Genomic DNA, 25,451 nt, shown 5'->3' with positions numbered 1-25,451 from the left:
TTGTTGCAAAAAAAAAAACATGCACACACACACACACACACATAGGCAGAGGCAATGATGATAGAAAGTGCACTGTGTAAATATATTGAATCCAGAATGTCTGTGTGTGTGTGTTTGTGCATGATGGTAAAAGAGTAAGAGAATTGTGAAAGTTAGCAACAACAACAACAGCGACAACACACAAGTGAAAATTTTCCGTGTGTTTCCAATAATAATAATATCAATCTCATAAGCACATTCTCCTTATTTTTTATATTATATACTTGCATCATCATCATTCATTCATTGAGATAAATCTGGTTTCCATGTTTGTTTTTTAATGAATAAATTTTTTTTTTCTAATGATAATTACGATGGTGAATTTTTTTTCTATACTAATGGTGATGGTGGTGACGCTGGTGACGCTGATGTTGATGATGATGATGATGATGATAATCAAATGATTATCATAATCGAATGATGCAAGTCTTTTTTTTTTTTGTTATTTCTTTAATCATCAAAAACTCTTAAATCTCCCACATCGCTTTTGTTGTTGTTGTTGTCTAATTTCCATCGAAACCAAATCATCTTTTTTTTTCTCGACATTCTCGGATCATCATTAGTATAGTTTTTTTTATCGAGAAAAAAAAATCGTTTTTTTCTGGTCATAATTATTATTGGCCAGATTGTTTTTTTTTGTTGGTTGTTTGCTTCGTCAATTCAATCGAATTGAATTGAATGATTGATTTATTTATTTAATTGATAAATCATCATCATCATCATCATTATTTTGTCGGTTCCTGTTGTCGTCATTCGAAATTTTTTTTTGCAAAAAAAAATCACTATCATCATTGTTGTTGTTTTCATTCGAAATAATATTTGGCACTATACAACAAAAAAAAAATATTTCTGATCAGATGATTGTCGAAAATTTATTTTTTTTCTTTTTTAATAATCAATTTGTCTTCTATTGATTGATTGCTAATTCAATCGACAAAAAGAAAAAGATAACGATAAACGATAAACGAAGAAGAATCTAATTCATAACATTCTTCTTGCGTTTTTGGTCATCAACAAAAAAATTTTTTTTTTTTTTTTGGTGAGTTGTCATTGTTGTTGTTCAATTTACGTAAATTCACCGGAAATTTAAATTTTTAAAATTTTTTATTTTCAATTTTATCTTAATTTATTGTATTTGTTGTTGTTTTTTTTTTTTGTTGAAATGTCATCATTATTTTGTATTTGATTTTCTAAAAAAATTTTTTTTTTGTTTTTCAATTTATTTTCTACAGCAGAAGCAGCAACCATTGTTCATCCATCATCATCATGAATTTGGCACCAAATTCCTATAATTCAAACATTGTCTATCTGAATGGCCATAAAAATCCATTTGATCGACAATTTGAATTAGCATTGAAAAATCGTATCCATCATTCACAACAACAGCAATCTACAACGTCGACGACAACAACATTTTCATCGTCATCTAATGAAAATAATAATAATAATAATAATACATATAATCCATCATCAATATGTTGTTCATCACCATTGAATACACCGCTGATACAACCGGATACAGCATTCAATCCGGCAATTGGTTCAGATCTTGGTAATGTTGGTGGTGGTGATCCAACATCAACAACAATTACAACAGCACAGATAACAACATTAATATTGGAAAGTGAAATTGCTGATGATGTGAATAATAATAATAATACAAATACAAATAATAATGATCGTCATTGTAAAGAAACAGAATCAAATTGCTGCCATCAAATTTTACATGAAACACCATTATCAACATCGCCATCATTGAATAATAATCATTCAATTGTGGACAATAAAACAAACGATACCTTGAACGATGTACAGCGTTATAAACAAAGATCAAATGCCGTTTCGGTTATATGTCCACCACCATATAAAGATCGTGGATCAGAAAAAATTCGATCAGCGCCGGTGATACTTGAAAGTGCCAATAATATCGATGATTGTTCAAATGGAATATCGAACCAAAATGATGATGATGATGATGATGATGATTCAATACAGCAGCTGATGAATAAAAAACGTAAACGACCATTACCAGCTACAGAAATTTTTAATGATTTTCCTGCCGCCAAAGCTTCAACAACCCAAACAACCAACATTATACCTCATCATCATATTACGGAAAAACAATTATTGCCTCCTCCCATACCATCATCCCAATCAATCCAACAACAACAACAATCATTATCCACAGATTCTCTAATTGATTCTATTCAATCGAATCAAAAGATGGTAACCAATACTGATGATGATAATAATTTTAATTTTACCTCAACATTTCCATCATCAATCATTACACAATCATCATGTCCATCAACAATAACAACAACAACGACAAAAACAAATTATGTGAAAATTTTACCCAAACAAAACAATCCATCCATTGATTCAAATTCTAATAGTAATTTATCATCATCATCATCATCAACGGCAAGTGGAAATAGTACGGATATTATGGTATCAAAACATTTATCTTCTCGTCTTCCACCACCACGAAGAAAAGAGAAAACAATGGATGAATTGATTGATAAGATTAAAGCAACTGAAGCTGCATTACCACCACGTGCTAAACCTGGCCGTAAAAGTAAATCCGCAGCCGAAGAAGATACAAAAGAAAAGAAACGTTTATCACTTGAACGTAATCGTGCCGCTGCAATGCGTTGTCGATTGAAAAAAAAGAAAGAAATTGATGAACTAAAGAATCGTGTGGAAAAATATGAACAACAAAATCAACAATTAAAAGTAAGCAGCTGAATTGAATAATTTAAAAAACAAAAATTAATCAATTTTTTTTCGAAATTTTAGAAAATTATCGATTCATTATATAATGAAGTTACCTTTCTTAAAACCGAATTATTACGACACAAAGATTGCAATTGATTATCATTTTATCATCATTTGTTTGTTTTGTTCATCCATTTTGCTTATTATTGACCAATTTTGGGGAAAAGATTTCAAATTTTTTTTAAAGATAAAAATAATTTTATATTTTTTTTTCTGTTGTTGAAATGAAAATAATAAATGAAAAATAATTTTTATCCGATTTTATTTTATCATCAGCTTTTTCATTATAAATGATGATTTTTTCACTAAACAACAATATTTTTGTTTTCATTCAATAATTATACACAATTTGAAACTAATGTGATCATGTGATCGATGATCGGCCACATTTCGAATATCCAATCATTGAAGTTTATCCAATGGAATATTAACTTTACGTGGTGGTGGTGACAAAAATTCGAATGTACCATTCATTGAACAAAAACCCATGGCTGAAAGCAAAAACAATACAGATAATCCAAGCATTTTATTGTATTTAGCTTGTCGAGCAGCATAGGCTTCCGAATAAAGTTGACTCGGTACAGGATAACCATTATCCATATTTGGTCGAACCCAATGACGATATTGTTCTGGTACATCATGACTGGACATGTTTCGTCGGCTCGCACGAACTATACGTAAACGGGACAATAATCTTGAAGCTCCAAATGACATCATTTTGAAATTGTTTTGTTTGAAAAAATGAATTTGTCTCGAAAAAAAAGAAAAAAACAAAATCAAACGAGTAAAACAAAACTGATGAGTTTTGGATTATGCCCTTCACTTTTCATACACACACATGTAAAGAACGAATTCATCGATTTTCAACAATTTCTAAAATCGATTGTTGATTTCGCATGCGTTCTTTTGAGCTCGCGCTTTTTTAGCCGATTTTTTGGATAACAAAATAATTTGGCAAAACAATTGATTGATTTCTTTTTTTTTCTGACCAAAACATTTGTCGATTTATAAATGGCTGGCAATTCAGATTTCACCATACCATTGAATGTGGTGACCAAAATCATAGCCGAATCATTACCCGAGGAATCTACAGGTATTCTCTTTTTGTTAAAATCTGAAAGAATTTGTTGTTAATTAAACTCTTCTATTTTCTCAGTAACGGTCGAACAAGATTTCATCAAAGCATTAGCACGTGCAGCACATCTTTTCATTCTTTATTCAACAACACGTGCAAGCGAAATGGCCATAGGAAATAATCGACGAACCGTTCATCCACAGGATGTATTAAGCGCTATTTCATTTTATGGTTTCGATCATCTAATACCGAAACTGATTAGTTGGCATAGAACTTATGTGGACGAAAAACAACGGCTTAAATCTAAACGAACGATTGATAAAAAATCTAATGCAGAAGCGACAACTATTTCCAGTGATCAAATGGAAGTTGAAATCATTACGAATGATCTGGATCAATCTGAAACCATAAACGATGGTCAATTTGAAAACGATTGTGATGATTAAATCCACCATTAGTTTATGATTTGTGTTAATCAATTCATTGTTAGATAAAATCATCATCATCATCAATTTGTAAATTTAATTTTTCTTAAAAAAATTAATAAAAAAAAAAATCTTCATAATTTTGGAATTTTGAAGCTTCTTCACTACTCTAGTGCCACCTATGGGGCTATACAATTTATTCGATGTGTGGACACTTGTCTCATCACGGATATCATTGTAAGATGCCCTTGATTGTGTGATTTTTTTCACACTGCCAAATGATCAAACACACCCTTAAAATGTGGCCTAAAATTATTCTATTTGGTGATTCACATACCCAACGAAGTTTTGATCCAAACAATGGATGTTGGGGTGCATTATTGGCCAATAAATTTCAAAGGTTTGTTTGTTGTTTTCTATTTTTTTTCATATAATTTGAATGATTGATTGAACAAAAGAGTTTGCGACATAATACCACGAGGCTTTTCCGGTTACAATACCCGATGGTGTCGAATAATAATGCCAAAAATATTTCAACAATTCAAAGCGGAAGAGATTGCCTGTGTAACAATTTTACTTGGATCTAATGATTCGGTACCCGTTTCAAGTGTTACCGGGCAACATGTACCCGTCGATGAATATCGTACCAATATGGTGGCAATGATAAATTTTCTAACATCAATCGGTATTGATAAAAATAAAATCATACTGATTGCTCCACCAAATATGCATCAAGATTCATTTAAACGTTGGTCAATCGAACAGAATCGTCCGATCATACCGGAAACATGGGAAAAAGATTTGGTCAAATATGTTGATGCTTGTCGATCGATTGCAACAGAAATGAATTTATCATTATTAGATCTATACACGGTATTCATGGCCGTCAAGAATGATAATGATAAATTATTCAACGATGGTTTACATCTATCACGTGATGGTGGCCAATTACTTTATGATAATCTATTGCCATTAATAATGGAACGTGTTGTTCGTATCACCGGTAAACCATTCACAGATCAATCAATGCAATATCCATATTGGAGAGATGTGAACACGGATGATCCGGAAAAATCACTTCATCCATAAGAATCAGGAAACAAAATCTAAATTGACGATATAAAAATTCCAAAACTTTTGAATAACAAATCACCCTTAAAATTAATCATCATATCAATTATTTTATTTTATTTTTTTTGTTTTTGTATGTGTGTGCGTGTTTGTGTGTGTGTGCATGTTCGCAATATATTTTAGACACAAAAATAATTGAACAATTTTAAAAAAAAAGAAAATGAAAATTTTTGTTCTCTTTTCGCACCTTGTGATCCAAATTAGCCAAATAAATATATTGGAAATTATCAAAGATTATATTAGATTGTGCACGTGTTTTTTTTGTTGTTTTGTTTTGTTCAACTCATCCAATTAATTTTATTTTCATTTTTTTTTCCAAATATTTCAAAGAAAAACATTTGGATCGGCACGTGGATTTTTTTGATTACGATATCGTATGGTTAACCAAACACCAATGAATTCGGTAAAACTGAAAAACATACTGGTCCAGCCGGCAACTTGTAATACATCACCAATTGCTTGTTGTATTTTCATTTCACAATCTGAACATTGTTGACAATCATTTGTTTGACAGCAACGTACCTCAGGACAATGTTCAGAATTTTTTGGATCACCCGATTGAAATCCACAACAATCAAATATACGTTGTAATTGTTGATGATTTTCCACTGTTGATGATTGCCATTCTTTTCCAGCTAATTCACGTTGTTCATTCGTATTGAATGCTAAACATGCACATGCTATACTGAATTGTGCCACAAATAATATGAATAAAATCACCATATACTAAAATGATTGGTAAAGTAAAGAATTAAAAATCAATGATATAGAAAAGTATCTAATACTTACAAAAAATAGCATAACCTGATTATGTTTAGCCGTACCAACAAGTCCTAACATCGATAACATGAATAGAAATACACCACAAGCAAAAATAGCTTCAATGATTGAAATATCCGTAATCTGGACAATTGTTTTACCATAGGTTGCAACGGCAATCAATATGAACGATACAACCTTTCAATGGATTGGTGATGAAAAAAAAAATACTCCAATAAGAATCATGATTACTTACAATATAAAGTAAATTGAGTGCTTTAAGAGCATTCTTTGTACAGGTAAATCCGCCGCACATTTTGTTTTGTTGTTGTTGTTGTTGTTTTTTGGGTAATCTAATTTTATATTCCCAAAAAATTATTCCAAAGAATATTCTATGTGGCCAGAACAATGAACAACGACCGAATCATTTGTAATTATATAACAGAATGAAGTCCAATTTTGTATTTTTTTTTTTTTTTTTTTTTTTTTGGAACGAGAGAATGATGATGAAAACAACAAAATGCCAACAAGGCTAAACAGTGTTTTTGTTCCGAATGAATATTTTTTTTTCTTTTCAACTAAATATAACTATCGCTGCATTTGATCGATTCATTGAATATAAGGTAGCTTCCAAATACACAAACACAACGAAAGCCAAAAGGAAATGTCAAAGCGCGCAAGATCCTGACATTTACAACCAAAAAAAAAGAAGATTCGATTCTCTATATACATTTTTATTTGCAATGTATTAAAAGTGACGATTCTTTTTCCAAATGGTGCCTGTGTTGTTTGTTAGTTATCATCGGAAAAAAATGACAACAGCAAAAACCAAAAAAAAAAAAAAATTAGCAGCCAGCCAATGGCCATTTCCTGGGTGGCAATCAATTTCCTCTCAATTTTATTTCATTTTTTCGATGTTTCAATTGTTGAAATTATATTTTTTTTTTATAAAATGCCTAAAGCCATCAAATCAATTTTACAGTCATATTAATTGTTGAACAATTTTTAATTTGTTAAATCAAAGCAAATTTTTTAATACTCTATTTTTTTAGGTTTATTTTAGGTATTAATTAAATCATATCGTATATGGTATAAATTTTCAATATTCACATCAATTATATTATTATTATTATATATATTTATCACAGCAACAAAAAGAAAGCTTGCGACAAATGAAAATGATGATGATGTTTTCTATTTTGGTTACATATAATATGTGTGTGTGTGTGTGTGTGTATGTGACAATAAAGACAAAAAGAAAACCAAGATTTTGAATGTCTTGAGTAATACCTATTATTATATTATTTAAGAATCTTGTTGTGAATATTATTATTGTATACCCGAATATATTAATTATATTATATGTGATTAGGATTCACAGTTTTTTGTTGTTGTTGTTGTTGTTATTCTTTTGTTGCACACATATAAAACCAATATAAATATACACTTATAAACAAACACATACATAATTGATTATTATATCTAATGAATGATGATTATAATGATATTATATGATAATAATAATCAATTAATAACTTTCGGTATTACTGGACTAAGTAAATGTTGTTGCAATGTTGGTGCTGATATTATTGGTGGACTTGAATTTTTGGATAAAAAATTTGTCTGTTTTGGTTCACTTGTTACTTCGACATTAACCGACACAGGTGGACAACTTTGATCTGGTATCAAATCATTTTGGTTAAAATGTACAGTAGTAGTATTATGTCCAATATTGATCATTTTATTCGATTGTAGCGATGATGATGATGATGACAGATTCGTAATTGTTGGCGATAATAATTCAGCTTTAATTGATGATAAATGTACACCATTACCACCATTATTTGTCATCGATGATGATGATGATGATGTTGTGGAATTTATTTCTGCAAATGTGTCCGGTTTTTGATGTATGATTGATGTCATTTCAATATCCTGTGGTTGTTGTTGCTGATAATTTTGTACATATTGATGAATACTATCCGGATGATGATGTGTATTCAGATGGCTTTTAAGTCCATGACTAGTTTTATAAACTTTTCCACAAATGCAACGGTAGACTTTCTTATTACTAGATATTTGAAAATACAAATATTTTTAGAATCAAGATGAATTATGAGAAAAATCACATCGATTCCTTACTTTTCATCCAACATTGGTTTTAGAGTAGGAGTTTTCGGTGTCATTGGATGACCATTTGATGGGCCATTATTTTGACAACCTCCACCGTTGTTGTTGTTGTGGCCACCCATTACCAATGAAATCTTATTATTATCTTTATTAATATGCGCTGATCGTCGATGATGACTTAAACTGTTCGATGTACGATATTGTTTGTTACAACCTACTACATTACAATAATAAAGACGTTTTTCATCGACATTTTTTCCACCACCACTATTCATCATCATTTTCGATGAATTTGTTGCCATTTGTCCATTTCCGATCATTGTTGTTCCATTCTGCAAAATGCCGCCAACATTTGTTGTTTGTTCAACTGTAGGTGATGATACATTTGAGCCCATGATTTGATGAAATCTTTGTATATTGTTGTTGTTTTGTTTTTATAAATGATTTGGGTCACAGTATAGTATTAATTAAATTTTTTTTACAAATAAAAAAAGAGACAATTACTTAGTCAAAGCATTGGTGTTGGATGTATCAACATTTGCCCATGAATCGATTGAACTTTGGCCTGAATCACTTTCGAATCCAGCATCATCATCAAGTTCACTACCTTCTGAGACAAACAAAAAAAAGAGATTAAATTTCATCATCATCATTTTATAATGCATCGGTTACCTGTCGGTGTTGTACTTAATGATGCAGCCGGTGAATTGATTGATTTTCGTACATGATGATGAATGCCATTATAATTATGATTATTATTATTATTGTGATGAGAATCATTCATCCCATTCGAATCGACAGCCATCCCAGAATTTTGATCACTATCATCGTTTCTATCGGAAAACATTCTAAAGATAAAATGTAAAAAAACATTGATTACCAATTCAATTGAATAGTTTTAAATAAATTATTATATTACTTACCTCAAAACACAACTGACCGGCATACAATTATTATATGATGGTTTTGTCGGGGCATTATCATATGCTTCAACATCTATAAAAATGAGACAAACAAAAAAATCATTTACAATGCACATATAATAAAGGAAAATGAGGAAGAAAATAAGAGAAAAAATAATTAAAACATTTCCTCAACGATAACAAACAATAAAAAAAATAGTGAAACAAACCTATATGATGTTCTTCAATATGTTTTATTAATTCGGGTAATGATGCAAATTTTTTACCACAAGAATCAAATGCACAAATATTCGTCAAGAATACGGCCATTATATTATGATGATGATTATTTGATTGAAAAATAGACATGGATTTTTTTTTACACAAACTATCGATTAAATTTCAAAATTTTTCAAAACAAAAATATCTTGTCGCATCCGTATTGCATACACACACACATACACACAAGGAATATGCCGCAATAGCAGTAATATACTTTTGTATTGCTAAAATTGGAATTATACAAACACACACACACACATACAATTATTGCGGCTACGATGAATGATTGATGCTTCTGTTGTTGTTTGAGGTATTATATTTTTAGATAAATAATGAACAAACGCAGAGAGAGAGAGGAGAGAGAGAAATAGAAATAACGACGTAATAATCGCTGCTGTTGTACAATGCAATTTAGTGGGAAAATTTTTTGTTGTTAAATTAATTCTTTCACGTTTTACTTGGGCTTATCGGTATTGTTGTGCCCTATCTTCTCACATATTGTATGATTATTATTATTGTTGTTGTTGTTTGATTGATTGATTGATAATCGTATCAAATTCAATAGATAAATAGTTGTTGTATACTTCAGTTGATATATCAATCAGTAGTAGTCTAATATTTCTAATGGTTTTTTATTTTCTTTTCAATTAATCGAATTTGATTTGGTCATTTATTTTGTTCTTCATTTAAATCATGATGATATGAAATGGATTTCGATAATCAGATTGGATTCGTATTTATTTGTTGTTGATTTTGCAATTTGGATTGAATTCAACATATGTAAACTTGATGAATTTCGAAATAAAATCAAATTCTCTAATGACAATCCACCAATTGATTTGATTGATCTACTAACAAAATATATATACAGCTTTAAAGTAGAAAACAAAAGAAAAATTTAAAATTGTTCATTCAAACCTGTGATCAATCAGAAAAAACCGCTATTAGTTTGGTTCAAATTTACCACAAAATTTCGAGATTGATATGGATTTATAATGAATCGATTTATAATAAGTTTCAGCAAGATAATTATCTTCGTCGTTGTTTATTGGTCAAATGAACAAAATTCAAATTACCAAACGGATTTCAATTTTGATTTTTGTTTTCGTTTTTTTTTAGATGTTCACACGAAGAAGCGGGAGAGAAACTATCAATATATAGAAATTAACGACGAATAGACAAAATTAACTATAGTAGTGACACCTAACTAAAAAATTATTTTTCCTTTTCATATAATCATATATAACTCGCACATATCTAGTGTGTATAGAGCGCCGCTATTCTGAAGAATATGATGATGATGGGGGGGGAAGAAAAAAGGAAAAAAAAGATATAGGAAAAACAGAAAATATAAAACCAGTTCAATGGGGACGGGTAACGACGTTATCGCAAAAAACAAAATTCGATTCTCGAAACAACGCGTCAAAGCTTCATGATGATGATATCTCGTCATTGGTTGGTTGGTTGGTTGGTGGCCTTTTTTTCAATGCATACTAAAAAAAAAAAAATCGAATTTTTCTTTTAGCGTTCATTCATTCCACTCATCAAAAAAGAAAAATTATGTAGTAGTAGTAGTGGTAAAAAAAAAGTACAGGTGTTCGATATATTACGCATGCTCCAAATACAACTTTTCGAGATTTTCGAAAAAAATTCAAAAATGCCGGCATTTCAGAATTTAGTGATCAATGCTAATGTTTAATTGATTAATTTTTTTTTTTTGAGATATAACAATGATATTCAATATAATCATATTAGAATGAATTGAAATAAATTTTCAATTATTTTTTATTCAAATGATAACCAAATATACCGGGTTGATTTTTTGAATTTGAAATTTTTTACTTTGATTAAACGATTAAGCTCTCTAAATATATGAACTTTTTGTTCTGCACACTGGTTTGAACATTCATCATTATCGATCATAAAGATTAGACATACGCATACACACACACAATTTGATTAACTAAAGAGCGAAAAAAAAACTAAATTTTAAAAAATTCAAAATGAAAAACCAAAATAAAAATTATATATGTAACATTTTATATGAACGGCATCAATGAACGATTGTATTGATTAATGTGTAAAAGGTGACGCATGCTCATCATCAACAGCATCATCGAATAAATATTAGTTGAGACGACGATAGTCACACATATAACCAGCACCAGCTAAACAGCGACGAGTTCTCCTTCATCTTCCCTTTTGCCCTCTAAGCAAAGAACCAAGTTTTTTTTTGTTAACAAAAAAAAGCATCATTGCTAAATAAGCCACAAGCCGTCGTTCAGTGTGCACGTTGTCTTCAAATTATTAATTACCGAATTTTTTTTTCATCGTTTGGTTTTATCCATCCGTTCCAAATGTAATTATATTCTTTAATTATTTGATTGTTTTTTCTACAATTGATCCATCGGGATAATGAGGACAAGTGTTACTTTGTTGTTGCCATTTTAGATAGGGTCATTTTTAGAAATTTTTCCGTTTTCGTTTTTGATTTGATTTGATTTCTGTTTTTCTTTCCATATGATCTCTTTCCTAAAACCACATGTTCATTTGATCAAATTTTTAATTTAATTTTTTGTTTTCAATATTTAGATACCGATAAATAAAATGGCTTACCTTCAATCGACTCGTGTATCAAACCACATCATTCGATCAATGGTATTGTTGTACATACACACTCATAGTATCAATGACCTTTTTGTCCTTTATTATTGTATTTGTAACCTTTTTGTTTTTTATCTTTCTTCAAATTAGCTTTTGGGCAGATCAAGTGTTCGTTGCATGTCCGGTGGTGTACAACAACAAATGAATGAAAAATTGAATACATCATCATCAATGATTCCAAGTCGTGGTTTGCATACATCATTGGTACGACGAGATATTGATTCAGCTGCCAAATTTATCGGTGCTGGTGCCGCTACAGTTGGTGTTGCAGGTTCAGGTGCCGGTATTGGTTCCGTATTCGGTGGTTTAGTCGTTGGTTATGCTAGAAATCCATCGCTCAAACAACAACTTTTCTCATATGCCATTTTGGGTTTCGCCTTATCCGAAGCTATGGGTCTTTTCTGTCTTATGATGGCTTTCCTATTATTGTTTGCTTTCTAAGCTAATTCGGTAATAGTGAAAAAAATCAATTATAACATCTATATACCCCTACGAACACACACACACACACACCCACATAAATACACACCTTTTCTCAATCATAAACATTTTCTACAACAACAGCAACAAAATATTTCTTGGAAGCAACAGACAGAAAATGACACCTGTAATGTAATGAAGATTAATATGAGAAAAAAAAATTATAATTACAAAATTGTTTACAACAAACATTGAAAAAATTTATTCATAATTAATAATTCGAATTGATAATAATGATGATGATAATAAAAATGAATTAGTTTGAAAAAGTTTTTTTAGCAAAAAAAAAATCTGCTATTTGTTTGAATCTATTTTTTTTGAAACCTTGGAAATTATTTTCAGTTATATCGATATCAAATTCGACTGTTATGAATGAATGATTTTTCTGTTTGTTTTGTTTGATAATGGATTGAATTGAATACGTTCTAGGTGTGTGTGTGTGTTGTGGACGTTAGATGGTTAATTGTATCGTTTAGATGCTGTATAATTATGTCATTGTTTTTTTTCTGTGGTCAATTGTTGGTGATGGCGACGTTTTTTTTCCTTGGTTTTTCTTAGAACAATGAACATCACATGGAAATTATTTAACCTTGTTTTTTTCTATTCGGATTGTTCATATATGAATTATTGAACAACAAATACACACACACCCACATGTATTCATGTTTCAGAAAATTATAAATGGTCTGAGATAATTTGTGCAAAAGGATTATATGTGTGTAGGTGTGTGTGTTTGTTTTGCAAAAAAAATCAGATGAATTTCAAATCCAATGATAATGATGATGATAATGTTGTAATTCATTGTCTTCAAACATGTGGATTAACCAACGATATAAGACCTTTGAAAAATGTATCATATTTTCGTACGACTGTACCACGGAATACAACATGGCCACCACCACCACCACCACCGCCTGCTGTACCAGAACGTGGTGCATTCCAAACCAAAATAGCTGCTTTTTTATTTCTATTTTCAAGATGAAAAAAAATTTCAAGGTTTTTAATATTAAAATTGATAAAAGAAACATTATTCATTCATTCATTCATTCAAGGATATTCAGGATATATTACAAGGATCAATATTTTGAAATTTGATTTCAATTTTGGATTTCAATTTTTTTTTTGAAAATGAAATGAAACGAAACAAAACATTCAATCACAGACTAACCTGTTGTCCGAATGTGTGACAGCCGAACAGCTATCAATCAATTTTAGGCCAATTCCTTGGGAAAAATTGCCAATAGCTAAATAAAATAGAAAAAAAATGAGATATAAAAAACATTTCAAAAAAAAAATTTCAAAATAAATACGTTTGCCCGTTTCCGGATCCAATGCTTGAACGATTAGTCCTTTGAATGGTATATTGGTCGGTGATTTCAATACAACTAAAGATGGATAGTGGTGAAAGGAAAAGAAATCGAATCAATTTTCATGTTTTCGATTCAATGATGATAATAATGACACATACCTTTAATCTGATCACCAGGTCTATATTGTGAATTTGATTGTTCCATCATATATGGTGATTCATTGGCTTCTTTTGCCGGTGTACCACCATGTCGTGGTAATAATGTTGGACAAGTTTTTTCCGGTGCACCACTTGGCCATGCTTGACAAATTTCTTCAATCACCGTAATTATGGAAAGAATCAAAATTATTGATTTAAAATTAGCCATCTTTTTTCTTTTGGTTATTTTTTCTTCACTTGTATTCTCCAATCGATTGATGAAACCAAAAAACAAAAAAATCGATGATGATTACTAAACGACAGTGGAAAATTTTAATATTTTTTTGTTGTTGTTGTTGTAATAATCTCTATATTGGATTGAAATTTTGATCGAACGATTCACGAATGGCAATAATAACAAAACGATAATGATGATGATGCTGATGATAGTTGCTGTTGATATGGACGATATTTCACGAAAACACTCTAATTATCTATCTCACGTACATCGAATGTGTGTGTGTGTTGTGCATGGATTTGAATCATAAAAAAATAAACAAATTTTAATTGTGATGATGATTATGTTTTTTTTCGTGTACATGTGTGTGTGTGAGATGTTCATCAACAAATGATCTGAAAATTTCGAATGTGTTGTATACAACCACAAACATTGAAATGTTCATACAATCAATGTTTGCTGTTTGGCTTGTGGATAATGAATAATGATCTGAAATTCGAATCATTTTTCATTTTATTATTATAGAAAAATATGTAATACACAACAAAACAATTCGGAAATTATTTACCTGAAAAAAAGCATTGCCTTTCTTCTATTTTTTTTTGTTCCATTATAACAAAATCTAATCTATTGAAGAGAGAGAACAAGTCTATTGAACAGCAACATTATGAACAAGTTGTTTAAAAGATTCAATGGTCGAGGCCAATAATGAGAAAGAGAAAGTTTTCATTTTCATTTTCATTTGTTTTGTTTATGTACAGTTTTTTTTCATGGCAGACCATATATACACAAACAAAAAACAAGTTGGATTCTGAAATTGAAACAACAACAACAACAACATTGAGTTGTTGCAATGGTGTTATGATTTTAGTTTTCATTTCAGAAGATTCTTGTGTAACATTTTCATTTTCATCGATAATTATTGAAAAAAAGGCTTCAATTTTTATGATTTAAAATGTTATCATTACATTATTATCAAGTTTTTTTTTTTTGATTGAAAAATGAAAAAAATGGACGGATGGCCATCATTTAATTTATTGAATTCAATGTCCATTGACAAAAATAAAAACTTTGTCGATCATTAATGATGATAATTTATTCGATTCCATTCAATTTGATTGTGTTATCGTGGTCAACGATCATCATCATTGGTGATCATTAAAAAAAACAAGCAAGCAAGGTTCATTTTATTGCCAATCATGCATTTTTTTTTTGTCAATGGCCATCGCCATTGAAAAATCAATGTAAAAATTTGACAAAAATTTTTTTTTTTGCATAAAAAAATTGAAATTTAAAAAAAAAAATTCGTTTACGTACTCTTCGTACGGGTGTGAGAAATCAGAATTTTTTTTTGTATCACGCGCGAGTCAAACATTTTTTCATTGAACGGTGGTTGAATTTTTTCTTTTATTTGGTGTTTGAAAATAAATCTTGTAAAAAAAACGTTAACTAAATTAAACAATCAACCAACAATAATAATAATAATAATAATAATGAAAAGTTTATTCATCAATTCAACAAGTCAACAACGACAGAAAACATGTCCACCAAGCTATGTTTCTTTGGATAATGATAATGAACATTTGATCCATATACTTCGTTTAGAAAGGGATAGATTAATTCAAAGATTACAATATGAATCGGCCATATTTCTTTCGGATAAAATCATAGCCATTAATGGAATGAATATAAATGATGGATTCATATTGGTACATTGTATTTATCTATCCAAACAATATCAACGTGCTGCACATCTTATACAACATAATAATCTACATGAAATGGATGTAAAATGCTGTTGTTTACTAGTCAAATGTTTGGTAAATAATCATCATTCTTTGTTATTGTTATATAACTTTTTAACCTTTTTTTTGATCATCATCATTTGTTTACTTTTTTGATTATAATAGATGAAAATCAAAAATTATAAAAAAGCTCTCACCATTATTGATTCATGTTTGAAAACACGATTACTAAATGATATTAAATGGCGTGTACCATTGCTTGTATTGCGAAGTGATGCATATGAATGTTTGGATAATCGTATCGATGCACGACAATCATTAATAAAAGCATTGGAACAGAATTTTCTTTGCTATGAAGCATTCTATCGTATTACACATCATCATATGGCAACGAAAATCGAAGAATTAGATATTCTTTGTAAATTAATAATGAAAAGTCGTTCAGAACGTTCAAGATTTATTAGTAGTTTTATGACAGATTTTATGATATTTTTCTATTATATTCAATTGAAAAAATATGATAAACCTGATCGTTTATTTATACGGAAACCATTTCAATTGTTTGCTGAAAATTTTGATTTTCTTATTGCACAGGCCGAAAGACATTTCTATAATTTTGACCTAGTACAAGCATTGGAGATTACATCCAAGTATGGTGTTATGAAATTTTAAATTTTTTTTTTATTTTTTTTAAATTCATTCATTCATTTTTTTTCGACAGGTTAATTGAAAAAGATCCACATAATTTTGAATGTCTTGAGATACATATTTCATGTTTGCTCAGCCTTGAAAGATCTATTGGTAAATTGTTTTTATTTTTTTTGTTTAGTTTTGACTTGTGACATATATGTCAATGACCGTTATGATTTTATTTGAAAAAAAAATTTAGAATTATTCAAATTGTCACAAAATTTGATTGATTTATATCCGGAACATGAAATATCTTGGTATTCATTAGGCTGTTATTATCATCTGATTAAAAAGAAAGCAGTATCACGTCGTTATCTACAAAAAGCAGTTACATTGAACAATATATTTGCACCAGCTTGGCTGCTGTATGGTCATTCATTTTCCGATGATAATGAACATGATCAAGTGATGGCCACATATTTTAGAGCATCACATCTTATGCCCGGTTGTCACCTGCCATTACTTTATATTGGTGTTGAATATGCTCGTACAGAGAATCATAAATTGGGTGAAAAATTTATCTGTACCGCTTTGACAAAAGCACCGGAAGATCCATTAGTATTACATGAACTTTCAGTTACGGCATTTCATTCGGATGAGTAAGTTTTATTGTATTATTTTTATGTTTGTGTGTGTGTGTGTGTGTGCTTGAAAACTTTAATTTTCAACCTTTTCTCCTTTTTTAGATTACTAAAAGCTGATCGTTATCTTCGACATGCTTTACGGGCGCTCAAATATACTGAAAACAAAGATGATGATATCCGTATTCAATATGAACCATTATTCAGTAATATGGGTCATATAAATCGTAAATTAGGTCGTTATAATGATGCTATTGAATTTTTTAAAAAATCACTTGCACTTTCACCAAATAATTCGTCTACATATTCATCGATTGGTTTGGTATATTGTATGTTGGATAAATTTTCCGAAGCAGTTTATTATCTGGATCATGTAAGCATTTAAATTTTATTTTCAATTTAAAAAAAAAATAAAATATTTCCTATATAGGCATATGGTTTGAATCGTCTATTCAAACGTGATGATGTAACAAAAGATCTGCTTGACGATGCATTGAAATTCTATCCGGATAGTTTACAATTACCAGGACAATCGGATTTACCTGATTTAAATCAAAAATTACCCACATGGATCGATTGTGATAATCGAATAGAGATGGCTCGTAATCTTGCCAAAACATCATCATCATCATCATCATTAATGGCTAATGAAAATCTAAAACAACAGAATAATGATAATAATGATGACAGTATATTGATGATACGATAATAATTATTTATTGGCTGTGATAAATTTTTGTTTTTTTTAAAGAAAATTGAATTTCACAAAAATTTTTTTATTTTCAAAAAAATACGTCCTTTATGTACGGCTTGTATTTATGACACTCCCATCGATTGATTTTGCTTTCATTTGGTGATCGAACATGTTGCTTCACTTTGTGTTTCATGAAAATTTTTATTGTTTTTTTTTAATTCGTTTCTCCACCCTAATCAAATTTTCGAATCATTATTTTTGAATCTAATCAAATGAATCGAAACGATAATTATACAAATTCACCGTTAAGTCCGGTATTGGAAATTAGTCTATCCAGTGATAATCCAGATGATATACCATTGTTTCCCGGTGAAAAAATTGATGCCGAAATTAATGCTCGTGAAGTAACATACATTTGTCCATATGAAGGTGAAATACGAGGCCATCTTTATCTAACCAATTATAAATTATATTTTAAAAATGATGATGAACGTGAACCGAATAAAACAAGATTGGTACATGTACCATTGGGCACGATCAAAAAGATTGATAAATTTGGTGGTTCACAAACGAAAGGCAACAATGCTTATGGTATAATTGTTCATTGTAAAGATGTACGAACGTTAAAATTTGCACATAGTCCAGAAAATCATTCACGACGTGATGTTTTTGAAAAACTTCGTCAATATGCATTCCCATTGACCTATTCATCGAATAAGAAAATGTTTTGTTTTGAATTCAAAGTAAGTGAAACATTGATTGATGAAAGATTTGTATTTTTTTATTGAATTTTGATAATAATTTTATTCAGGCTACCTATCCAGTAGATGGTTGGTCAGTATATGAACCATTAGCTGAATTTAAACGAATGAATTTACCGAATGAATCATGGCGTATAACAAAAATTAATGATAAATATAAACTATGCGATACATATCCAGCCATTCTGGTTGTTCCACATAATGTCACCGATAATGATCTACAAGCTGTTGCAGCATTTCGTAGTCGTGCACGATTACCAGTATTAAGTTGGATACATCCTGAATCACAAGCAAGTATTGTACGTTGTTCACAACCATTGACAGGTATTAGTGGACAACGTTCAACGGATGATGAAAAATATATTCAAATGATAATGGATGCAAATGCTCAATCACATAAAATATTTATTATGGATGCTAGACCACAGACAAATGCAATGGCTAATCGTACCCGTGGTGGCGGTCTTGAAAATGAACATTTATATAATAATGCTGAGATACAATTTCTTGGTATTGCTTCGATTCATCCGATGCGTGAAAGTTTACGAAAATTAACCGAACTTTGCTACGGAAATATTGATGATTCATTATTTATGATTGAATTGGAAAAATCTCAATGGCTTAAACATATACAAATTATATTGAGCGGTGCTGTCAGAATTGTCGATAAAATTGAATGTCAAAAAACATCGGTTGTCGTACATTGTAGTGATGGATGGGATAGAACATCCCAGCTAACTAGTCTGGCCATGTTGATGCTTGATCCATATTATCGAACATTACGTGGTTTTGAAGTATTGATCGAAAAAGAATGGCTCAGTTTTGGACATAAATTCGCTCAACGACTTGGCCATGGTGAAGATAAATCATCGGATGATAATCGTTCACCGGTTTTTCTTCAATGGTTAGATTGTGTATGGCAAATTCAACGACAATTTCCTACCGCTTTTGAATTTAATGAAACACTTTTATTGGTAATTGCCGATCATATGTATTCATGTTTATTCGGAACATTTTTGGCCAATTCCGAATCGACACGTAAACGTGACGGTATATTGAATAAAACAAAATCCATATGGTCAATGGTGAATACATATAGAGATGAATTCCTAAATGCATGCTACACAACAGCACCCACACCATATGCCATCGCATTGACTGTATCATCGACTAAAGATTATGTTATCGTACCACGATGTGCTGCACCATTCATCGAATTATGGACCAGTTATTTTTGTCGTTGGAATATGAATATTTCACCACAATCCATTGATCAGATACGATTACGAAACAAAGAACTATTAGCAATACGAGCTGCATTACAGAAAAAAGTGGAAGAATCACAAAAACAATTACAGAATAAATATTCACGTCAATCGAATGCCGTATCAAATGCCGGCCATTCAAATTCATCCGGACCATCATCACCATCGAATTCACAGTTAACGAATACAAATCCAAATGCAAGAATTGTTAATATCTAAAAAACCGATTGAAATCCATATGTGGAGGTAAGTTTAACAAAACAAAAAAACATTAAAAATTTCATTACACGAATCAAGGCAATTTTATATTGATGAAAAATGAAATTCAAAAATTGATTGCATATATTTTGGTTTATGCAACCTGATTCTTATGACTAATCTTCTCTCTGAAATCATTAATAATCAATTCCTTAAGGGGTTATTAATGATGATATTGCCTTCATCATCCTAACCAACTATTGTTTTTGATTCAATTTATTTTTCTAATTGAATTTGTTTTTTTTCATGTTTTTCAATTTTCCAAACAGATTTCTCTCAAAAATATTATTACAAAAAAAAAAATACCCACACATCTGTGTGTGCATGATACTAAATTGAGCAAATGCACATTACGTGGGCGAAAAATCCGATTTTTTCTTTTGTTTTATTTGAATCGTTGGTGTTATTTTTTCACTCACCCAAAAATATATCGCGATCGATGTGTATGTCATTCATCATCATCACCACCACCACCACCATCATCATGATCATCAACGCGTCATTACTATGGTTAATACTAATGTTTTAGGATTTTGTATTAAAAATGATAATCATTTGTATTTCAATTTATAATGAAAATAAATGAAAAAGAAAAAAAAAGATCAATTTTTTTTTATCGTTTGTCAAATTTATTTCAATCAATTTTTGTCTATTTGTATGTATGGGTTTGTGTCGTGGATATAATCATCATCTGATCGTCATCATTTTTAGATCGTCATTGAAAATGGTCATCGAAAAATTAATCATAAATCAATCTATTGGATTGGATATTAATAACAAAGAATTGAAATGTTTTGAATTCTTTTTTTTTTTGGTTTTTTTAAAATTAAAATTTTAATTTAAATGATCGTTGTGTGTGTGTGTGTGTGTATGTCTGACAAATATTTAAAATTTTTTATGAAAATTTTGAAAAATTTAATTCAATTTAACTTTTTCAAATCAAAAATTGATATAATCAATTGTTTGATTACTTGATTCATCGATTGGGTTTGGTTTGGAACGCTAACAACAACAACAACAACAACAACAACAAAAAATCAATGATGATAATGTGAGACAAAAACGAGACATAATTAATGAAATTAAATATAATTCACACACAGTCAATAGGAATAGCATTTATGTGTTTAATTGTAAATGATGATAAATAATTAGGAAATGTTTGCATGTGTTGTTTATATTTATCGATGAATCAATCAATAATTTGATGATAGTGAGAAACACAATATATAATAATAATCAGGAACCCAAACCTTTTGTTGTTGTTGTTGTTGTTTTTCTTTCGATAGATACGTGTGTGTGTGATTGATAAGTAAGTGGGCATTATGTTTTGCTTTGTTTGATTGGATTTGGTTTTTTTTCCCTGTTTTTTTTTTTTTTTGACGGGAACAACAAACAAAAAAAAACCAAAAATGCAAAATACAAACAGTAATAAAAACAACTGTTGCATGTGTGTGTGTTACATTTAATATGTAATGAGATAGAATAATGATGGAATGTATCTTGTTTGTTTGTTTGGTTTGATATAAATAAATAAAATGATGTGATTATTGATGATTGTTGATGGAAAAAAAAAACATTCACACACCAGAACGAAACACACAAACATCATATATATTTGTAGCAAATTAAAAAACAAAAAAAAAAACAAAATTAAAATCAAAATAAAAAAACATCAAATACACACGACTAGTAGCGATAGTGATAGTGATAGTGATAATGATGATTGATTTATGAAATTATGAATTTTAAAATTGGTGGGCGTTCAGTGTGGTGTGTGTGATGGATGTGTGTGTGTGTGTGAAAGAAATTTTTTTCTTCACCATTTTCGTTTTATGTATGTGTCCAATGTATCATGCCATTCACTCACTTTTTTGTTTTTTATTTTGCAAAAATCATATTGCTAACTGTGTTATTGTTGTTGTCATTATATTTACTGCTGCTACTGGGGGTTGTTAGTTTGCTGTTTGGTTGTGAATGATGGTTTCCATTTTTTATTTTGTTTTACTTGTTTTTTTTTTTTTGGTCTCATTTATATGGCACTCTTTCCAAATCTTCATCAATACTGTTATTGATGTTGTTGTTGTTGTTGTTATTATTACCGGAACCTCTGGGCATCTTGTCATTCCATAATGGATCAGAACGACGACCAAATCGAAGTCTTGTGCAAAAAAAAAGTGAAAAAAAGGAAATAGATTATTAATTTTTTTGTTTGTTTGAAATTGACAATTTATGTTTAAAGAAAATTTCATCATTTTATTTTTTTTTTCACGTCATTTGACGAAAGATGTTTGGTGCAGTTAGTTTAGTTAGTTTAGCAATATATATTTACCTTAATGTTGGTGAACGGCCACCTTTACGTTCCATTTGATGTACAAATGGTGTTGGATTTTCTTGTCGTAACAATATCTCGTATAGATCACGCAATTCTAAATTATTTTTTTTAAAAAATAAAGTAAAAATATCATTATATTGAATTGTAAATGGAATGGAATTTAAAATGTCAAAATCATCATTATCATCAATGGAATTAAGCACGTAATTTTACGTCAAAAGTCTGATCATCATCGTCGTCGTTATGTTATCATCAATTGAATCAATTTTTTTTTCTTTCCCTATCTCTGTTTCTAGTAATAATAATAATAATAACAATAATAATCATTTTGAATGTTTTTCATTCAGACAAGAGGTTGGTGTATGTGTGTGTGTGTTGTTTTGCTTTTTTTTTTTGATATCAAAAAAATCAAAAATTCAATAACATTAATGCAATCGAATGATAATAATGTAAAAAGGACCACAAACTGTGGTGAAAAAAAAACTAGAGAAAAATTCAATTCAATTTCAATTTAAGGATCGATTCAAAAGTTATTATCCTGTATGTATGTTTTCCATTTGGCTATTTGAATATTCATGATACATGTCTATATTCATCAAAATATTTGATGATGATGATGATGATGATGACGTTCAAACATATATACAACCTAATAATTGGCCAATTGAATGGTGGTTATGTTGTTATTGTTATTGTTATTTTTTTGGAAAAATAATATTGAAAAAAGTTTTGGAATTGAAAATTGAAAAATTGGAAAATTTGATCACTGACAGAAACATTCAAGTTTTCATTTTTTTTTTTTCGTCGATAACAACAACGACGACGATAACGGCAACAAAGGAATTCATTGGTAATTCGATAAGAAAAATTGTTATCGAATATCAATGGAAATTTTTTTTTTGTTGTTGTTGTTGTTGTTGAAAAAATATTTTGAAAATTGATCAAATTTTTTTTCAAGAAAAAAAAATGTTGCCATTTCTAAATGATCAATAATCATGATGATCATGGGATGATGATGATGATGGTTTGTGTGACGGAAGTGAATAAAATTAAGAAATTAAATTTTTTTTTTTTAAGAAAAAAATTGTTTCCATTTCGTGTGGTTGTTTTTGTTGTTGTTGTTGTTGTTATGTTAACCCGATTGTGGTGAAATGTATCGATTTTTTTTATGGCCAACAAAAAACAAACAAACAATATTCGACTAGCAACGGAAAAAAATTGATTTAATTTTTTTTTGTAACATAATTAAATTCTACAATCCAAAAGTTGATTAGATTTCCATGATTTTTTCTTTTTTCTTTTTTTTTGTTGATTATGATGTTGATGATTGTGAGAGAAAAAAAAACGAGAAAATCAACAAACATCATTATATTATTCATCAGAATTTCTAGGAAATAAAATTTCCATAAATTTGACAATTTCCTGTTGGCTGGGGTCATTAACAAATACCAAAGAAATTTAAAATTTGATTTGATGTGAATGTCATCACTTCACTATTACAATTTGAGTTTGTAAACTTCAAACTATGCCGATATATAAACCGTGAGTTTTTTTTTGAATATGTTGATCATCATCATCAGGATTGAAGAATGAAGTAAAAATCATGTGAAATTCACAATTAAATCAGTTTTGAATTTTTCCCGTCTGTCTGTCTGTCTGTCTGTATGTCAGTAGCAAATTCATTGAATTTAGAAAAAAAAATCTGCTCTGAATTTATTCTTCTTGATTATGGTTAACATCATCATTGCATTCCATTGTTAAACTAAATAATGAATAAAAATCAGAGCGAATGACAAGCTGTAAGCGGTGAGCGTAAACAAACACAGAGTGAGAGAGAGAGAGAGATGATACAAAATAAAAATTTTTTTCTTTTTCTCTCATAATTAAATAATCAACTATTGAATAAGTAAATCCAGATGATCATGATCATGATGATGAACGAATATTATGCATGAATAAATTCTATATCGCATTCTTACAAGTAAGGCTTATAATTCCATTATGACAACAACAACAACAACAACAACAATAAGAGATGATTTCCTTCATCACCTTCATCATCATCATCATGAAAAAAATGAGAAAATTTAATTTTTTCCTTAATAAAATTATTTTAGATTTTTTTTTCTTCATCAAATTTTTCAACCAAAAAAAAAAAAAAAATAAATAAAAAAATAAAACAAACTTACTGTCATAATCATATGCTGGTGCCGATGTAACAATCTGTGCACAGATCAATAATAATAGAAAAGCCATTGCCATTTGTGTTGTACGATTCGTTGATGAAAATGGCGATGATACTGATGATGATGATGACGATGATGATGATGCGGTTGTCGTCGTATTTGATGATGATGATGAATAATGATGATGATTATCCATCGATGAATAATGAAATAATGATGTTGGTGACATTATTGATGATAATATTGAAAACTGTTTTTGCTGTTGTTGAGATGTTGATATTTTCATAATTTAGTTCTTCTTTTTATTATTGTTATTATTATTATTATTATTCTGGGTGCCAATCCAATAATTCGGGTCAAGTTTTATATATATTATGTAATATATGTAAATATTCGAAATTGTAACACACACACACACAGTGATCAAGAATAATTTTAATTGATTCTATGTTTGTTTGTTTATGAGAAAATGGAAAAAATTGATTATTATTTTTTTGTCACAAAAATTCAATAATTTATTGAATGATCGATTTGATCGACAAGAAAATATTGATCAACATTCAAATTGAATTGAATCAAATGAACT

The 25,451-nt window shown here is 29.5% G+C and overlaps 10 protein-coding genes across 14 annotated transcripts; 5 read left to right on the top strand and 5 right to left on the bottom strand.

Moving 5' to 3' along the window:
• The first annotated feature begins 132 nt into the window (after positions 1-132).
• LOC124493657 (uncharacterized) lies at positions 133-3,076 on the top strand. 2 transcript variants are annotated; one of them, XM_075731872.1, is made up of 3 exons: positions 133-1,078; positions 1,272-2,775; positions 2,839-3,076. In XM_075731872.1, the coding sequence occupies exons 2-3, from the start codon at positions 1,306-1,308 to the stop codon at positions 2,911-2,913; spliced, it is 1,545 nt and encodes a 514-aa protein (XP_075587987.1). In that variant the 5' UTR covers positions 133-1,078; positions 1,272-1,305; the 3' UTR covers positions 2,914-3,076. The 2 variants fall into 2 exon arrangements, with proteins under 2 accessions (XP_075587987.1, XP_075587988.1); XM_075731873.1 differs by having other exon boundaries at positions 217-1,078; positions 1,275-2,775.
• LOC124493498 (uncharacterized) lies at positions 3,063-3,648 on the bottom strand. The gene has a single exon (XM_047056576.2). It carries the CDS (start codon positions 3,532-3,534, stop codon positions 3,220-3,222), a length of 315 nt encoding a protein of 104 aa, XP_046912532.1. The 5' UTR covers positions 3,535-3,648; the 3' UTR covers positions 3,063-3,219.
• Positions 3,649-3,707: 59 nt separating this feature from the next.
• On the top strand, positions 3,708-4,454 carry LOC124493497 (DNA polymerase epsilon subunit 3). Its single transcript, XM_047056575.2, has 2 exons — positions 3,708-3,910; positions 3,974-4,454. The coding sequence occupies exons 1-2, from the start codon at positions 3,829-3,831 to the stop codon at positions 4,336-4,338; spliced, it is 447 nt and encodes a 148-aa protein (XP_046912531.1). The 5' UTR covers positions 3,708-3,828; the 3' UTR covers positions 4,339-4,454.
• A 61-nt stretch (positions 4,455-4,515) lies between these two features.
• LOC124493495 (isoamyl acetate-hydrolyzing esterase 1 homolog) lies at positions 4,516-5,685 on the top strand. Its single transcript, XM_047056572.2, has 2 exons — positions 4,516-4,717; positions 4,776-5,685. Exons 1-2 carry the CDS (start codon positions 4,596-4,598, stop codon positions 5,404-5,406), a joined length of 753 nt encoding a protein of 250 aa, XP_046912528.1. The 5' UTR covers positions 4,516-4,595; the 3' UTR covers positions 5,407-5,685.
• On the bottom strand, positions 5,479-6,763 carry Tsp97E (Tetraspanin 97E). The gene is made up of 3 exons (XM_047056573.2): positions 6,464-6,763; positions 6,238-6,405; positions 5,479-6,174 (listed from the first exon to the last, which is right to left on the bottom strand). The coding sequence occupies exons 1-3, from the start codon at positions 6,521-6,523 to the stop codon at positions 5,773-5,775; spliced, it is 630 nt and encodes a 209-aa protein (XP_046912529.1). The 5' UTR covers positions 6,524-6,763; the 3' UTR covers positions 5,479-5,772.
• A 446-nt stretch (positions 6,764-7,209) lies between these two features.
• On the bottom strand, positions 7,210-11,009 carry LOC124494279 (uncharacterized). 4 transcript variants are annotated; one of them, XM_075731874.1, is made up of 7 exons: positions 10,440-11,009; positions 9,470-10,372; positions 9,261-9,333; positions 9,010-9,185; positions 8,842-8,947; positions 8,350-8,745; positions 7,210-8,278 (listed from the first exon to the last, which is right to left on the bottom strand). In XM_075731874.1, exons 2-7 carry the CDS (start codon positions 9,606-9,608, stop codon positions 7,732-7,734), a joined length of 1,437 nt encoding a protein of 478 aa, XP_075587989.1. In that variant the 5' UTR covers positions 9,609-10,372; positions 10,440-11,009; the 3' UTR covers positions 7,210-7,731. The 4 variants fall into 4 exon arrangements, with proteins under 4 accessions (XP_075587989.1, XP_075587992.1, XP_075587990.1 ...); XM_075731877.1 differs by having other exon boundaries at positions 8,842-8,944; positions 10,440-11,008; XM_075731875.1 differs by having other exon boundaries at positions 9,470-10,369; positions 10,440-10,670.
• Positions 11,010-11,666: 657 nt separating this feature from the next.
• ATPsynC (ATP synthase, subunit C) lies at positions 11,667-12,840 on the top strand. Its single transcript, XM_047057344.2, has 3 exons — positions 11,667-11,880; positions 12,114-12,179; positions 12,276-12,840. Exons 2-3 carry the CDS (start codon positions 12,129-12,131, stop codon positions 12,624-12,626), a joined length of 402 nt encoding a protein of 133 aa, XP_046913300.1. The 5' UTR covers positions 11,667-11,880; positions 12,114-12,128; the 3' UTR covers positions 12,627-12,840.
• Positions 12,841-12,843: 3 nt separating this feature from the next.
• On the bottom strand, positions 12,844-15,475 carry LOC124493352 (ferric-chelate reductase 1). The gene is made up of 5 exons (XM_075731878.1): positions 14,919-15,475; positions 14,134-14,839; positions 13,976-14,050; positions 13,834-13,909; positions 12,844-13,632 (listed from the first exon to the last, which is right to left on the bottom strand). The coding sequence occupies exons 2-5, from the start codon at positions 14,339-14,341 to the stop codon at positions 13,473-13,475; spliced, it is 519 nt and encodes a 172-aa protein (XP_075587993.1). The 5' UTR covers positions 14,342-14,839; positions 14,919-15,475; the 3' UTR covers positions 12,844-13,472.
• A 254-nt stretch (positions 15,476-15,729) lies between these two features.
• Positions 15,730-20,869, top strand: LOC124493656 (uncharacterized). Its single transcript, XM_075731847.1, is given in 8 exon segments — positions 15,730-16,745; positions 16,817-16,896; positions 16,985-17,384; positions 17,472-17,739; positions 17,797-18,066; positions 18,297-18,803; positions 18,872-20,332; positions 20,614-20,869. Coding segments are annotated over 7 exon segments (3,861 nt in total). The 5' UTR covers positions 15,730-15,843; the 3' UTR covers positions 20,306-20,332; positions 20,614-20,869.
• An 81-nt stretch (positions 20,870-20,950) lies between these two features.
• Positions 20,951-25,451, bottom strand: sNPF (short neuropeptide F precursor). The gene is made up of 3 exons (XM_047056444.2): positions 24,869-25,451; positions 22,677-22,773; positions 20,951-22,505 (listed from the first exon to the last, which is right to left on the bottom strand). The coding sequence occupies exons 1-3, from the start codon at positions 25,149-25,151 to the stop codon at positions 22,373-22,375; spliced, it is 513 nt and encodes a 170-aa protein (XP_046912400.1). The 5' UTR covers positions 25,152-25,451; the 3' UTR covers positions 20,951-22,372.

This window comes from Dermatophagoides farinae, chromosome 6, assembly GCF_024713945.1.
Source record: "Dermatophagoides farinae isolate YC_2012a chromosome 6, ASM2471394v1, whole genome shotgun sequence".
NCBI lineage: Eukaryota > Metazoa > Arthropoda > Arachnida > Sarcoptiformes > Pyroglyphidae > Dermatophagoides > Dermatophagoides farinae.
The sequence above is the reverse complement of the archived record's forward strand: the minus strand, read 5'-3'. Positions and strand labels throughout refer to the sequence as shown.